This window comes from Erythrolamprus reginae, chromosome 2 (assembly GCF_031021105.1).
Source record: "Erythrolamprus reginae isolate rEryReg1 chromosome 2, rEryReg1.hap1, whole genome shotgun sequence".
NCBI lineage: Eukaryota > Metazoa > Chordata > Lepidosauria > Squamata > Dipsadidae > Erythrolamprus > Erythrolamprus reginae.
In genome coordinates, this window is record NC_091951.1 from 190362918 (window position 1) to 190380815 (window position 17898).

Below are 17898 nucleotides of genomic sequence, written 5' to 3' on the forward strand. Positions count from 1 at the left end.
CTCGACAAAAGATCACATATAACCTTCCCTCGTACAACTGGTAAGGAGCAGAGCCTGTAGTCTAGAGCAGTGTTTTTCAACCAGTGTGCCGTGGCACACTAGTGTGCCGCGAGACATGGTCAGGTGTGCTGCGAAGCTCAGAGAGAGAAAGAAAGAAAGAGAGAGAGAAAAAAGAGAAAGCAAGAGAGAGAGAGAAAGCAAGAGAAAGAGCGAGTGAGCGAGAAAGAGAACAAGAGAGAGAGAAAGAAAGCAAGAGAGAGAGAGAGAGAACAAGAGAAAGAAAGCAAGAGAGAGAGAAAGAGAGAAAGACAGCAAGAGAGAGAGAGAGGGAGGGAAGGAGAGAGAGAAAAACACATAGAGGGAGGGAAGGAGGGAGAGAAAGAGAGCAAAAAAGAGAGGAAGGAAGGAAGAGAAAGAAAGAGGGATGGAGAGAGAGAAAGAAAGAGGAAGGAAGGGAGAGAGAGAAAAAAAATTTCTCCAAACTTTTTTTAGCTCCCCCACCCCACCCCGCTCAATGTGCCCCAGGGTTTCGTAAATGTAAAAAATGTGCCGCGGCTCAAAAAAGGTTGAAAATCACTGGTCTAGAGGATTTAATTTTCCCCATTTATCTGTATTTCAATTTCCTTGACTATATTTAAAAAAGGGTTTTATTTATTTTATTTATTTATTGGATTTGTATGCCGCCCCTCTCTGTAGTTGTCTTCTAATTTTTTTGTTATTTGTGCACTTAATCCATTTTATTGTTCACCTACAATGCATATGTTCTCCCATTCCATTTCTGTTACTATACTGCCCCCAAAATAAAGGGAACACTCAAATAACACATCCTAGATCTGAATGAATGAAATATTCTCATTATTTGCACAACTATTCCATTTGCTCCACAGCATGTGAAATTGATTGTCAATCAGTATTGCTTCCTAAGTGGACAGTTTGATTTCAGAGAAGTTTGATTTACTTGAAGTTATATTGTTTTTTTAAGTGTTCCCTTTATTTTTGAGCTGTGTATTTTAATTTGGAATATATATATTTTTGTTTATTAGGTGTGTATATTGCTACCAGCAGCCTTTGTTTTTTCCCCATTGTTATTTGCAGTATCAAGATCCTACTTTGTCAGTGTATATCAATTTTGGAGTTTAAGTACTCATTTACGTAGATTGCACTTTTTTTAACTTGTTATAGTGCGCAGTATAATTTTCCTAATTCGGGAGATTCCCATAATTTTTTCGAGTTTCCTTTAATGTGTACTTCCTGTATACAGGTTATATCCATATTCTGTTTCTTAAGACTCAGCAAAACACATTTCCCCTTTGTGGGTGCATTTAGACCATTAATGTTAATCGATAGTAGGCTGAAATTCTGTTCCTTTTTATTGTGTTAGTTGATTTTGCATTTCCCTTCGCCAGCAGTTCATTTTGTGCCCTTGTCCTTGCCCCTTCTCTTTCATACCTTTCTATCTCAATATTTCCTGTTCTTCCCCATAATGGCTAACTCTTAGTTCCTCCTGACTCGTACTTGGTCTCGTTTCATTGCTGTCTTGTTCATCGTCCCCTGTCAGCAGTTGATCATAGTTTATGATAAACTGCACAATTCTGAATGCTAGTTCTACTTTTGGCTATCCATTTGATGCCTGGCTACCTTGAGTTACGTAATCATGTATTGTACATATCCCCTTCCCTCCATTATCCCTGAACCAATGGAGCGAGATACTGCCACAATTTCAGTTCTACCTTGCAATGCCCATCCCGCAGGCCAGGCCAGGGTAATCTCCAGATCTAGCAATTACTTAGGCAGTTCTGCGGGTAATCTCATCTGCTGACAAATTATGTGCATGAATCTTCTGGAGTTATTTTATTTGGCAAAGACACAAGTGCAGGCAGATTTATGTCTGGATGGCCACAGCGTTTAAACCAATTATATATGGTATTTTTGTTTTTGCTTCTATTGCACAGATTCTTCACTGCCATATCTCATGTCATTGCTGAGGACTCTTGCTCTCAGCTACTTATAATTACTGAAGTGGATTATGAAAAGTTAAAAAATTCCAAGACAACAAAATGTGGCTGTCCTCTATGACTTTCCTCTCACTAACCTACTACAGTGATACCTTGTCTTATGCCTCGTCATACAAAATTTTCGAGATACAAACCCGGGGTTTAAGATTTTTTTTGCCTCTTCTTACAAACTATTTTCACCTTACAAACCCACGGCCACCGCTGGGATGCCCCGCCTCTGGACTTCCGTTGCCAGTGAAGTGCTCGTTTTTGTGCTGCTGGGATTCACCTGAGGCTCCCCTTCATGGGAAACCCCACCTCTGGACTTCTGTGTTTTTGTGATGCTGCAGGGCAATCCCAGCAGCGTAAAAATGGGGCGGTTCGCTGGCAACGGAAGTCCGGAGGTGGGGTTTCCCAGCGAGGGGAGCCTCAGTGAAATCGCAGCATCGCAAAAACACAGAGGTCCGGAGGTGCGGTTTCGAGGACTTCGGTGTTTTTGCGATGCTGCGATTTAACTGATGCTCCCTTCACTGGGAAACCCCACCTCTGGACTTCCGTTGCCAGCGAAGTGCTCATTTTTGCAATGCTGGGATTCTCCTGCGGGGATTACCCTACAGCATCGCAAAAACACAGAAGTCTGGAGGTGAGGTTTCCCATGGAGGGGAGCCTCAGGGCAATCCCAGCAGCGCAAAAACGGGTGCTTCGGCTGGCAAAAGGGGTGAATTTTGGGCTTGCATGCATTAATGGCTTTTCCATTGATTCCTATGGGAAACATTGTTTCGTCTTACAAACTTTTCACCTTAAGAACCTTGTCCCGGAACCAATTAAGTTTGTAAGACAAGGTATCACTCTATCTTGGTTTATCATTTTTCACTTGTTTTGATCTGTTCTCCGGGGCACCCTTGCAAAACAGAGCATGAGGCTATATAGTCAAGTAGCTATTTTTATTTCTACAAATGTCAATCATAAATTGATACGGTTTGATGATTTTCTGGAATATCAATAGAAAAGCCAGTTTTCCACTTCTTTATTATCTTAAAAGTAACTTAAAACCAAGCCAGGTGGCCTAAAGGACTTGGATGGCATTGAGGGAAATACCTTGTAAGTTCTTGGATGCTCCTGGTGACCATATAATAAAATTCAATAGAATGGAACCGATTGTCTGCTAAACTTAAGAGAAGACCATTCCTTTACTTCAATCATCGGTATTACAATTAGTAATTATTTTTTGTTTATTAAAATTGCAAAAGAATCAGTTTCTTTCCTATCAAGATCTTTTACAAAAATAACCTTCACCGAAGTTCCATAATGCAGCATTTATTGTACTAGCCAAAAAAATAAATTAGAATGATCACTGATTCCTGCAGCAAAAACCTACTTGGATGTGATGCTTTGTTTTACAAGAAGTAAAGAGAAGCCACCCTATTTATTTTAATAGAGAAATGACTTGATGCTCAGCTCAGAGCACTTCTATAGAGCCAACACTATCCACTCAGAGCCACATAAAGCAAACATCAATTCCAGTTGGGTTCACCTGGATTTATTGATAGAAAAATGAATTGCGATTTGTCCTGGATGTGTCAAGGAAGGCAACACTATTTCTTCAGCCTTGCTGCTTCCCTTGAGCCGCAATTCCTCACCTCCAGTCACCCATGCAGCAGCCAAGACTGTTCAACGGCATTGGAAATAAATCACAAATTTCAGCTAGCTTCACTTCTTGAGACTTCACAGAAGGAACAGCCAGTCCCGTACCTCCATGAATCTTTGTTACAAAGGAAACATTTTTAATGCAGTTCACATACTCATATATCTAAGGCCCTTTAGTATGTGAAACAACATGGCTAGGAAGATCGGCCTACAGTAGCTTTTCTCCCAACCCTCCACATTTCTCTGCTGATTTCGGTACACAAAGGATGTGTCCTAGCTGTCGGCTCCAGAAATGAAGATAGTCAAGGGACAGCCTGTACACTGGAGCAGGTTTGCTCACAATTCAAACATTCAGGCCTAAAGAAAAACAAACTGTTGGGAGGAGAGCAACACCGTAGAAGGGAAGATTGTCCTCTCCTCTGATTTGACGTTTCAAGGCACACAGGTGAGACAAAGAAACACAAGATCCTTCCAATTTATGAGGGTATTAGAAACAGGAGGGCACCAGTTTTAAACTCTCCAACTTGATTCACACCTGAATCAGCGGGAATTTTGTTTTGTACAGGGCTCCTCTCTTTTACTCTCTTTTGTGTGAATCTTTAATCATTTTGAAGACCAAGATTTGAGCACCGAGGCTGAGGCCAGTGGTTTGAAAAAGGGGGGAAAGCTTGGAATTTTATGAAATGCCATGGTCTCCATCTGAGGCAGCCCTACAGGAGCCATTAAGGTGCGGGAGGAAATGTCACAGTGGATGCCCTAGAGAAACTCACTTGACAGCAATAGCTTTAAAAGAGACAATTCACAGCTCGGAGTGGTGCTCGCCTTGAGCTTGCCGATGTCTTGCACGCATTCAACAGAGATTCTAGCAACAAAACAAATTGGTCCTCCTGATGCACATGAGGGAATCGATGGCTGCCAAATCCTGCAAAGGAACGTCCATGAGTGCCAAGAGTTCTGGGGATTGGCAAAAGATCAAAAGTCTAAGTCATCCGATTCAGTCCCACCGGTGCTAGGGAGCTCTTCCTGGTTACGCCCCCACACAAAACGATAGTTGTCTTCCAGTTGGCGTTGCCGCCGTTGTTCTTTATGTGCTTCCTCTGTGCCCTGGATCTAAGAAACAAATGCCAAAGCAATCAAACAGACAGACGAAACGCCCCACGTATAAGACAAAAAGGAAGCTAATTTTTGGGCGAAGTTCTTTGCCACTCGAAGATGAAAAAAACTTAAAAGTCATAGGGCTCCTTCCTAATTTTTCCTCAAAGGGCTGAGAAATGCTGCTAGTATTTCACTGGGATTAATTTATAGCAATACACTGAAATGCATGGGAGCACTCCAATTCCACTCTGAAATCTGATTTGGTTTTTCACCTTTGCCATCTTCAACAACGTTCCAAAATTCACCAACTGGTCCCCTCTACCAACAAGCAAGAAGTGGAATGCAACATTGCGCAAAGGGAATCTTTCTCACATGATGGGGCTTCTCACTTTCCTTCCTTGCTGTCCCACCCTTGTGCCTCAAAACTTGAGAAACTCCCCGTCAGAGTTGTGTACTACTGCCACAACACACACACAAAATGCTGCTCTCCCAATGAAATCCTGGGAGCCAGCCTGCTAGCTTTTTTTGCTGTAAGCAATTTGGGAGTTATGTGTTGTGGTCCTCCAGCGGCCAGGGGAAGTGGCAGCAGATTCGGACAGTGAGGAGGTTGGGGAGGAACATGGGCCAGCCTTGGAATCTGGAGGCAGCTCTAATGAGTGCTCTGCGTTGGAGGCAAAGATAGGGCCAGGGCAGTCTGACAGTTATCAGCTGCCTTTGGAGTCAGACATCAGTGAGGAAGAGGAACAGCTAAAATCTTTTCCCAGGGTGCGCAGCACCAAGCTGCCAAAGGGAACATCTAAGGAACAAGGGTTGACCTGAGAGTAATGCCACAGATCGATAATGAATGGTCCTACCCACAGGAAATAAACGAGGAGCGAAAGGGATGGGACTTTGCAGGAGACAATTAGTTTGCTTACCATATTTTTCGGAGTATAAGTTGCACCATTTTACCCCCCCAAAAGTGAGTGAAAACTTGGGTACATCTTATACGTTGAATATGCCCCCACCCTTTGGCTTCTGCCTCCCAGCAATTTACCTCCTTGCAGCAAACAGCACAGAGCCTGATTAGCACAAGCAATTCATTATCAGCTTCCCGAACCTCAGCTGAATTGAGGCTGCAGGCAGGCAGGCCACATGCTAAACTGAAAATAATAGTAGCTGCAAAGAGGCAAATTGCTGGGAGGTGGACTGCAGGCAATGTTGGACTTCTGAAACTGGCTGCTAGTAAGTCAGTCAATAAATGTAAGTGTCTATAGAATGTTCAAATTATTAGACTTATTTTTACAGACTGCTTTATTATTGTTCTCGACAACTTAACAAAAGCAATACACTGAAATGCACAGGAGCACTCCAATTCCACTCTGAAGCTTTTTAAAATAAATCCTTGATTTGAAGAGACCCAATGCTTTTGTATCTTCTTTTAAATAGCAGAGAATAATGTATACTTCCAGAAAGCCACATCAGTTTTAAAGATCTGTAAAAGTATAATCTGAAATGTAACAGTGTCCTGTTTTAGTATTAAGATAAGGCAGCTGAGTTAAATTTTGACTTAATCATGTTTGAAGTATACCTATTTAAATAATTGGGAGGAATTACTGTGACTCCATTTAAGAAAACTTTCTGGCATTAATATACCCCGTAGTATACATTTCTCCAATTCTTTGCTATTTCTATGGGTCAGGCACATATGCACAAAAATGCGCAGCAAACAATGTATATCATCTGTGCTGTTTGCTGTTTACTGGGAGGCAAATTGATGGGAGGCAGAGGCAGAAATTTTTCTCCTTGTTTTCCTCCCCCCAAACTAAGGTGCATCTTATAGTCTGAAAAATATGGTAATTAAGTTCGTGACACTCAGAGACTTCTGCGACTATAATTTTACCATTGAAAGACTTTGCTGGATGTGAATGAGAAGAATTCAGGCTCAGACATAACTGAGTGGCCGTCAGTACTGACAGTCGACTATATCGACTATCCATCCTTGGTTCTGGGGGGAGAGAAATTGCCCCCTCCCCCTGAATGGGTTCGCAATTTGGGTGTCCTCCTAGACTCACAGTTGATTAGACCAACATTTGACAGTTGTAGCTGGGGGACCTTTGCACAGGTTCGCCTAGTGCAACAATTTTGGCCCTACTTGGATCAGGAGGCTATTCTCAAAGTCACTCATGTCCATGTCACCTTACAGTTAGATTATTGCAACACGCTCTATGTCAGGCTACCCCTGAAGAGTGTCCGGAGACTACAGGTGGTCCAGAATGCATTTGCGCAAGTTGTTGTGAGTGTACCTAGGTACACCCACATTACACCAATCCTCCACAAACTGCACCGGCTCCCAATTGGTCTCCAGATGCAATACAAGGTGTTGGTCATTACCTTTAAAGCCCTACATGACTCAGGGCCAGACTATCTTCAAGACCGCTGTCTACCACATAGCTCCCAGCGACAGGCTAGGGTCCACAGAGTTGGTCGTCTCCAGGTCCCATCAGCTAAACAGTATTGGCTGACAGGTCTGTGGGGGAGGGCCTTCTCTGTGGCTGCCCCAGCTCTCTGGAACCAGTTACCTCCTGAGATCCAGACTACCCCCACCCTATTGGCCTTCTGGAAAGTGGTAAACTGGCTTTTCCAAGAGGCCTGAGGCCAATGATCTTATGGTAGTAACCATCGAGATTCCGGCCATGAATGGTATGCAGAGGTTTAACTATTTGTATTGTAAATAGTTTTTAAACTGTTTTTAGAGGTTTTTGTACTATTACTGATGTTTTATATTTTTGTTGTGAGCTGCCTAGAGTCTCTAGGGAGTTGGGCAGCACAGAAATTGAATTAATTAATTAATTAATTAATTAATTAATTAATTAATTAATTCAGAGTGTTTTAATAAAAAAGGGTTTTTGTTGGGACAAGGAGTCTGCTACATGGTTTGTGGAATCCTAGGTCAAAACATTATGCTGGGATGATAGGAAAGAAACATTTGCCCCCATTATATTAGTCTGGATGTAAGTCCTTACCAAAATATTGAAGAAAATGTCTTTGAGGTTCTTAGTGTCTTCTTCTGAGAGCCAGTGGGTGTCATCATCATCTCCAAAACCACCAGTGGTCACAATTTTAATTTCAATTTTTCCTGCCAATCACAGTGAACCAAGCATTAATAAGAGCCTTGCAATAATCTTCTCTAAATTACTGCCATTCAAATGTATTGAACCTACAATTCTTACAATTTCCCTCTTGCTACTGGGAAAAACAGGGCAGCTCCTCCTAAATAAAGAGAAGCAATGGAATGGCAAAAGATTAAACCACTAGAAGACTAACCTGGCGCTGGCCTCATGCCCAAACCCATTGTCATCTTAAATTTGTGATTGTCATTGAACCAATTTCTCTCACCATAATTTGGCAGAAAAGGAAATATCACCCAATGCTACTGCCAACAAGCTGAACGGAGACAGGCAAATACTGAGCACACTGACATCCTGTTTGCTAGAATTAAGAAATGAGTTGGCACATCCTGGATGCCTATGCTTACTCTGACCTTACAGCACCTATGGGGGGGAAATCAGTTCAGGGCAAAATGAGATTGGTTTAACACCCCTCTCAATTCTGTTAGCAAGGTCTTTAAGAGCCATATAATAAAGAATTTGGAGGTAAAGGAGGAAGGCTAATCCAATATCCCTAAGCCTGATCTTCAAGGGGGAAAAAATCCTACCATTTGCTCAAGGTTTATTCTTTGTTAGGTCTCCAAAGCAACCAACACAAAAAGCTACAGTCTCAGGTCATAAACTGGTAGGATGTATCAATGCTTAGGATTAAAAAAAGTACCTAAAAGTAACCCAAAAAAAGCACACTTCCTAGACTTTAGGAGGGCAAAATGCATTCTTGGAAAACTATGAAAAAACTGTTATTTTTCCACAGAAACTGACTTATTAATGAACAGATAGATGATCTCTGGCGGGCCCGGGACAGGGGTTTATCCTCTGTCCTGGTGCTCCTTGACCTCTCAGCGGCTTTCGATACCATCGACCATGGTATCCTTCTGCACCGGCTGGAGGGGTTGGGAGTGGGAGGCACTGTCCTTCAGTGGTTCTCCTCCTACCTCTCTGGCCGGTCGCAGTCGGTGTTAGTGGGGGGCCAGAGGTCGGCTCCTAGGTTTCTCCCTTGTGGGGTGCCTCAGGGGTCGGTCCTCTCCCCCCTGCTATTCAACATCTACATGAAACCGCTGGGCGAGATCATCCAAGGACATGGGGTGAGGTATCATCAATATGCGGATGATACCCAGCTTTACATCTCCACCCCATGCCCAGTCAACGAAGCGGTGGAAGTGATGTGCCGGTGCCTGGAGGCTGTTGGGGCCTGGATGGGTGTCAACAGACTCAAGCTCAACCCGGATAAGACGGAGTGGCTGTGGGTTCTGCCTCCCAAGGACAATCCCATCTGTCCGTCCATCACCCTGGGGGGGGAATTATTGACCCCCTCAGAGAGGGTCCGCAACTTGGGCGTCCTCCTCGATCCACAGCTCACATTAGAACAACATCTTTCAGCTGTGGCGAGGGGGGCGTTTGCCCAGGTTCGCCTGGTGCACCAGTTGCGGCCCTATCTGGACCGGGACTCATTGCTCACAGTCACTCATGCCCTCATCACCTCGAGGTTCGACTACTGTAATGCTCTCTACATGGGGCTACCTTTGAAAAGTGTTCGGAAACTTCAGATCGTGCAAAATGCAGCTGCGAGAGCAGTCATGGGCCTACCTAGGTATGCCCATGTTTCACCATCACTCCGCAGTCTGCATTGGTTGCCGATCAATTTCCGGTCACAATTCAAAGAGTTGGTTATGACCTTTAAAGCCCTTCATGGCATCGGACCAGAATATCTCCGAGACCGCCTCCTGCCGCACGAATCCCAGCGACCGATTAGGTCCCACAGAGTGGGCCTTCTCCGGGTCCCGTCAACTAAACAATGTCGGTTGGCGGGCCCCAGGGGAAGAGCCTTCTCTGTGGCGGCACCGACTCTCTGGAACCAACTCCCCCCGGAGATTAGAACTGCCCCTACTCTTCCTGCCTTCCGTAAACTCCTTAAAACCCACCTTTGCCGTCAGGCATGGGGGAACTGAAACATCTCCCCCTGGGCACGTTTAATTTATGCATGGTATGTCTGTGTGTGTGACTGTTAGCATATGGGTTTTTTTAAATATTTAAATATTTTAAATTTGTCTGATTGCTTATGATTTGTTTTTTACATGTTGTGAGCCGCCCCGAGTCTTCGGAGAGGGGCGGCATACAAATCTAAGTAATAAATAAATAATAAATAAATACACTGCAAACAGTTATTGCAATGCATATGCATGGTGACAAATATTTTCATGAGACAAAAGGCAATATTACTTAATGATCCAGAAAAGACTTTATTGGCAACTTGAGGCTCCTGGGTGCCTTCTTTGTGGCTCTTGAAAAAAATCAGCTAAATCTGCTAGATCTCAGTTCTCCATTTCTCACTGTAGCCCCTTCCCCATTTATTATTATTATTATTATTATTATTATTATTATTATTATTATTATTTAGATTTGTATGCCGCCCCTCTCCGTAGACTTGGGGCGGCTTACAGCAATGATAAAAACAATGTATAACAAATCTAATATTTAAAAACTCTAAAAAATTTAAAAAGCAAAGCATACACACAAACATACCATGCATAAACTATATAGGCCTGGGGGAGATGTCTCAATTCCCCCATGCTGACGGCAGAGGTGGGTTTTGAGGAGTTTGCGAAAGGCAAGGAGGGTGGGGGCAATTCTAATCTCCTTATCCTTCTACTGCAGCCCTCCAACCCACCCTGTAACTATTTCAGTCTAGATTAGGGGTTCCCAAACTATGAGGCATCCCCTGTTTCTTTTGGGGGTGCAGACAAGAGTCCAGAGTAGATGTAAATAACATTTTAGTTGTATAGTAATTTCCCACCTCTCATTGTTCATTTGCCTTCATTTTATTGTTGGGAGTTTTAGGTGAGGTGTGTACATTAAAATTATAAGAAAGGGAAGTGTGATGGCAAAATGTTTAGGAACCTATGCAAAACAACAGTCAATATTATATTATTTAGTTTATTAAAGTATGAATATATAAAAATGGAGTTATATGTAAGCACAATTATCTTTATTTTTTATAAAATCTGCTCCCCCCCCCCCCCCAGCACTATGAGATAGATAAAATCCTGTCACTGGAAGAAAGCATTCTTCAAAGATGTTTTTATTTCCTTTATGAAATGGAATGTCAGCTTGTGTTTGTGTATCTGTGATTTGTCAGAAATATATATACATATACTGTACATACACATGTACACGTTTGTGTGTTTATATGTGTAGATAGATAGATAGATAGATAGATAGATAGATAGATAGATAGATAGATAGATAGATATAGATAGATAGATAGATAGATATAGATAGATAGATATAGATAGATAGATTAGATAGATAGAAAGATAGATAGATAGAGATAGATAGATAGATAGATAGATAGAAAGATAGATAGATAGATAAGATAGATAGATAGAAAGATAGATAGATATAGATAGATAGATAGATAGATAGATATAGATAGATAGATAGATATAGATAGATAGATAGATAGATAGATAAGATAGATAGATAAGATAGATAGATAAGATAGATAGATAGATAAGATAGATAGATAGATAAGATAGATAGATAAGATAGATAGATAGATAGATAAGATAGTTAGTTAGATAGATAGTTAGATAGATAGTTAGATAGATAGATAGATAGAGATAGATAGATAGATAGATAGATAGATAGATAGATAGATCCCTGAAATTACTCTTTGATAGCTTTGTATTTTAGGAAAAAGATGAATGTTATGTTTTGGCTTTAGATAATTATTTTCAGTGTACATCTCTTTAGGACAAATGGGCAAATTTATTCAAAAACAAATAAGGTCATAGTTGACAAATTCTTGGAGCGCTGGGAATGATGCCTTATCTTCTCCTTTCCAGTTTACCTGAATCTCAAAGAGCTAATCAAACAAGAATCTCCATCATTAATCATACAGCTTTTGGAAATGTTGCCTTCTGTTTTTAAAAAGAGTAATGTAAGGTACACGCAGCTCTTACACTAGGGTGATATCTTACACTACTCATTTCATTATTTCCTCCCTGGTAATTAACAAGACTCGATCCATGTTGCATGTTCCTTGTTTCTTTTTAAAGGAGGACTGAAAATAAATGATGAATTGCATACCTTGGTTATTCATAGGCATATCATCATCTACATATCCTTTTAAAACTTTTAATGAGACTTTCTCACTGACAATTCCATTCTATAGGCAATTTTCAACCACAGGCCTTTTCTAGCACTGGTACCTAAAATAATGAAATCTGAAATGCCAAGATGGAACTTGAGATTGTTTGTATATGGGAAGAAAGATAATATGAGGAGCTAAAAATTGGTAGAACATTGACTTGTTCTACCAGTCATTTAAAGGCTCTCCCAACGAACCTCATTACAGAAAAAACATGGGCAACCTGAAAAACCTTCCTAGAAAATAAATTAACCAACCAACCAACCAATCAATCAAGGTAATGGAATAACCAGGTTAGTATCCAGATGCCCATGACATTGTGCAGCCTGCAATTCTGGACTGCTGGCAGCCTCCTGCCCTTGACCACTCTGCCCCAAAAAGGCCCGACGAACCATATAACCTCCACCCGACCCCCGACAGCCTAACCATGAACTCCTATTATGACACACACACACCAATCCCAGGGAGCATGACTGCATTACCTTCTGCCTTCAGGCCTTCCTTCTCCAAGAGGTCCTTAACCACACTCTCTATGTGGTGCAGCTGTGGGTTGTCCCTGCTCATCTCTTGGACTCGCAGCTCCTTCTGCTGAGCGCTACCCGGTTTTACTTTAGTAACCCTGACATTCACGCGCCCGTCTGGGTCGCCATCTGAGATAAAGAAAAGGGGGGGATAGGGGCATGTCAGCCTGCCAGCATTTCTGAGAGAGAAGGAAAGTGCAAACTGCAAGGTGCCCACTAGCAAGGCTGGGTACAGTTTGCCCGTAAAATTAATTATATTCTAACTGCCCAGTAAACTCTGGGCAGCTTACAAAATACGAATGCAGTGATTGGATGGAAGCTCCCATATACCAATTTAGTTGCACATCAATAAAGTATTATTATTGTTGTTGTTGTGGTTGACATAATTTGTTTGAGCAGAAGACTGAGGCTTCAAAGCATTTCAAGACTTTTGCAAAAGCAGAAGTTTTCTGGACAGCAGAGGAAAAGGAAGGCAAGAAGTCACAGGAGGTTGGTCAGCTGGCCAAGGCTATACCACTTCTGACGATTAAAACTGAATGCAATCCCCGAGTGATGCATTGCTCAGAGCTCATAAACCTCTCAGTTCTAGTGCCTGCCAAGAATACAAAAATCTGCCCTGGCTCTTAAACACTAGAAAAACTGCGGACTCTACCGGATAGGCTACATTCAGCCGATAATTTAATAGCATTATGTAAAGCCCAGCTTAAGAATCAAAAATGCATTCTTGCCCTCCAGGTCTGTAGATGTCTACATGATAGAATATCAAAAAAAGAGAAAGAAAATAGAAACATTGACCTGGGTGACCCCAAACTTCATTGAGCTACCTTGGGCCTGATTAGAAGGAATAAAATACTAGAGAGAGGGGGGGGGAAAGCCCAAATAGCAGCATTTATACATAGCCAAGTCAAAAATCAAGTTGAGGAGCAGGTTTTTAAAAGACAAATGTTGGGAACATTTACTATAACACAAAGGTCAGAATAATTTTAAAGCAAAGAGTTATTCCCCATGGAATGGAGAAGCAGCAAGCCATTAAACTGTGTTTTAGAGAAAGCAATTTCTAAGGGAATTGATACAATACTTCATTGGGAACTGCATGCGAGTCACATTCATATGAATCTTGGTTCCCACAACTATCATGCTCTCCCTTGCTCAAATTTAGTCTAGTGGTTAACAAATAATAAAGCCATCTTAATTGAAAGAAAATGGGCAACATCAAATACAGTAATACCTCATCTTACGAACCTAATTGGTTCCCGGGGGAGGTTCGTAAGACGAAATGTTCGTAAGACGAAACATTGTTTCCCATAGGAAACAATGTAAAATCAATACGTGCAACGAAACCCACCCCCCCGCAAAAAACCGCCGCCGCCCAGCTGTCACCTTTTGAAACAGCCAGGGGGCTTCTCGGCAGCCTCCCGAACGCCGAATGCCAAACCCAAACTTATTATTATTCAGTAATAGATTCTAAAACTCTTTACTACCGGTTTGCGTGCATGCCTGTAGATGGGTGGGTGGGTGGATGGAGTGGGTGGAGTGTCCTGCTGCCAGTACTTGGAACCGGGCTGAACCAGGAGCAACCCACCACTGATACTATATACTGTATAGTATTTGGCCATATATATACATTCATAATATAAATATACTATATATACGGCATATGTATATATGCCGTAGGACAAGATCTGACTGACAAGAAATTATAGACCAATATTGCTAAACTACTACTACTACGCAACTACTAAATCTAGTAAAGAAAATTACATCTATGATAGTTTCTCCAGCCGGACAGAAAACAACTGTAGATATGTAAAGTACAGAGAAGCTAGGAACTACACCTAGTTTGCAAAAGATTCAAAAACCCTAAATATGATACAGGATATGATACAGGGGATAATGATTAAGACATAGGAAAGGACAGCTAACAATCATGAGGATACAAAAGGGAATTTTGGAGGAGTAAGAAAGAATGTGAAGAAATTAGATCAGTGGTTCTCAACCTGGGGGTCAGGACTCCTTTGGGGGTCGAATGACCATTTCATGGGGGTCGCCTGAGATCCTGGGAAAAGACAAGTTTCCCCTGGTATTAGGAACTAAACCTTCTATTCTGGCATCTTGTAACATATTTTTACAATCCGACCAATCAGGCGTTTACAGTGGGGGCGTCTCTTTGACCTTCCTGACAATCAGCTCAAAGCTCTGTTGGGAGAATTGGCACTAGACTTATGATTGGGGGTCACCACAACACGGGGAACTGTATTAACGGGTCGTGGCCTTAGAAAGGTTGAGAACCACTGAATTAAATGATAGAATGGAGAAAATTCAAGAGGCAATAGATAACAATGAACAGAAAATAAAAATAGAAGAAAGAACAGAAAAAACTGAAAAAATATTATATGCATAAAGATAGAAAGATCTGACTTTATCTGCATGGAAGAATGGATAGGGAAAATATTAGAACTTGCATACATGGCCAAATTGATTACTTTAATTACAGACAGGACATTGTCTAAACCTAATGATGATTGGAAACCTTTTGGACTTTTTACAGGAAACCATAAAAATGATGTTAGAATATATGGTTTTGAGGATTAGAATAAAAGTAATAGAATGCAGAGAGAATGTAAACAATACTGCAAGCAGAGTAAGAAATTGTTTTATATTTATGTTTATAACTGCTATAAAAGAATAGGAAGTCACTTCTCCTAGCCACCTTGAGTCTTTCGAGAGTGGGTGGCATATAAATATAATAATATAATATAATATAATATAATTAATATAATATAATATTTCTCTTTTAATTTGGCTTCTTTAATTCTACCCTCCATTCTAAGTAATTAGTTCTTGCTAGTTTTTATTTTGTATTTAGAAAATTAATAAACCATTTTAAAATGTGAGAAGGAATATTATTCCATTGAGAGTCAAAAATGGTATTTCTCTAGAATCCTTCGCCTCTAAATACATAGCCTTCATCTTGAAAAGAAGTCTCTGAATGTGTTCCTCTCCATCTAACCCTGATAGCTTCCAAACCCTGGGATAGGACCTCTAGCACATTACTTGCCTGGCCTAAGATGAAATGTTTGTTAGATCAGTGTTTCCCAACCTTGGCAACTTGAAGATATCTGGACTTCAACTCCCAGAATTCCCCAGCCAGCAAATGCTGGCTGGGGAATTCTGCAAGTTGAAGTCCAGATATCTTCAAGTTGCCAAGGTTGGGAAACACTGTGTTAGATGATATGTCAGCATACGGATGACTCTAGACCAGTGGTTCTCAACCTTGGGGTCGGGATCCCTTTGGGGGTCGAACGACCATTTCACAGGGGTCGCCTAAGACCATGGGAGAAGACAAATTTCCAATGGTGTTAGCAACTAAAGCTTCTATTCTGGCATCTCGGAACATATTTTTACAATCCAACCAATCAGGCGTTTACAGGGGGGTGTCCCTCTGACCTCTTGCCAATCAGCTTAAAGATCTGTTGGAAGAACTGGCACTAAACCTATAGTTGGGGGTCACCACAAGATGAGGAACTGTATTAAGGGGTCACGGCATTAGAAAGGTTGAGAACCACTGCTCTAGACCAATGCAAATGTATAGCCACCTTCAGGTAGTTTATCATCTGCTACTAAGAAGTGAAGAGAGCCCAGAATTCACAAAACAGATGTTTCTGGGCAGATCTTTCTCCTTACCTCCAGATGGAACTATATCTCAGCAAGGAGAATTACTGCAAAGCAGTGCCACCCAGCTCCAGTCCAGCAGAGGTGATCGGGTAAGTTCAATGAAATGAAACTATTTAGGAGGGATCCCAAAGGTGCTTTTTGAAGAGGCAACTGGACTTTGTTTTTCTTTGAAGAGCTAAAGAAGCTTCTTGGATGAGAAGCGAAATGTCTTCAAAAGGAAATCCAGAGAGTCCAATTGCCTCTTAAAAAAGCAACTTTGAGACAACCATGACCTGGATGACTGAGAATCACCATGGAGACTTTGGAGGGAGTAGCAATGAAAAAATCCTGCAAGCCAGGAAGATTGTTAGCACCTTTTTAGGGCTGGGAAAAAACATTTTTGGAGGAAGTAGCAATGAAAACAAGCTTGCAAAGACTTAGGGCTGGAAAAAAACCTTTTTTGGAGGAAGTTGTTAGCACCTTTTTAAGGCTGAATTAACCTTGTTGGGAGGGAGTAGCAATGAAAACAAGCCTGCAAAGACTTAGGGCTGGAAAAAAACCTTTTTGGAGGGAGTTGTTAGCAGCTTTTTAAGGCTGAAAAAACCTTGTTGGGAGGGAGTAGCAATGAAAACAAGCCTGCAAAGACTTAGGGCTGGAAAAAAAATCTATTTCGGAAGGAGTATCACTGAAAACAAGCCTGCAAACCAGGAAGATCTTAGCACCTCGTTAGGGCTGGGAAATAAAGCCTCGAAAAAGCTACATTCCAAGAATAAGAGACACCCAAATTTTCAGCCTCTTTTTTTGGGGGGGGGAGTGCGTCTTATAATCCAAAAAATACAGTACCTTACCTTGATCTTTCATCAGCTCAAGGAAGCCATTACTTGGGGCAATTTATGGCAAATCAACCTGCTAGTTGATTCAAAAACATTATCCAAATGATCAACACTCAAGACAATATTGATTGTGCTGCTTGTGTATCATACCCGGGGTTGGCTTGGGTGGGTTTTCTTTAGCAGTGTTGCTATCCTCCACTGCCTCCTCCTGCTCTTCCTCTTCCTCCTCCTCCACTTGCTGCTGCTGCTGCTGCTTTTGAGCCTCTTCTTCTTCAGGTGGGGCTTTGCCAGGATCCAACTTGTCAATGAGTTTGTTGAGGGTGGACGCCAAAGACTTGGAGGCCTGTTTTCGGTCAAACTCACCTTTCATGCCTTTCGTTCCCATTTCATCCTCAACCTGTTGGTACGCAGTGATGGATTATTAGATCAGGGCTCTTCAGAAGTACCAGAGCTGAATCTGATACAGGTAGTCCTCGACTTACGACCGCAATCGAGCCCCAAATTTATGTTGCTGATCAAGACAGTTGCCAAGTGAACTTTGACCCATTTTACGATTTTTCTTGCCACAGTTGAGAAGTGAATCACTGCACTTGTTAAAATAACATGGGCGTTAGATGAACCTGGCCTCCCTGATGGATTTTGCTTGTCAGAAGGTCGCAAAAGATTATCACATGACCCCCGAATGCTGCAGCCGTCGTAAATATGAGTCAATTGCCAAGCATCTGAATTCTGAGTATGTGACCGTGGAATTGCCATGACGGTTATTAAGTGTGACAAATGATCATCCTAAGCCACTTTTTTTCAATGATATTGTAACTTTAAACTGTCACTAAACAAACAGTTGTAAGTCGAGGA

General features: G+C 41.7%; 1 protein-coding gene across 2 annotated transcripts in view; it reads right to left on the reverse strand.

Annotated features, from left to right (window-relative positions):
- Positions 1-3518: 3518 nt before the first annotated feature.
- Positions 3519-17898, reverse strand: part of OS9 (OS9 endoplasmic reticulum lectin) — a 51780-nt gene continuing 37400 nt past the window's right edge. The window contains exons 12-15 of one of the 2 annotated variants that reach the window (XM_070740899.1): positions 17194-17440; positions 12518-12685; positions 7742-7854; positions 3519-4751 (exon numbers count right to left, since the gene is read on the reverse strand). In XM_070740899.1, the coding sequence (XP_070597000.1) occupies positions 4614-4751; positions 7742-7854; positions 12518-12685; positions 17194-17440 (666 nt within the window). In that variant the 3' untranslated portion in view covers positions 3519-4613. The remainder of the gene's footprint in view (positions 4752-7741; positions 7855-12517; positions 12686-17193; positions 17441-17898) is intronic. The other variant, XM_070740900.1, reaches the window with a different exon arrangement.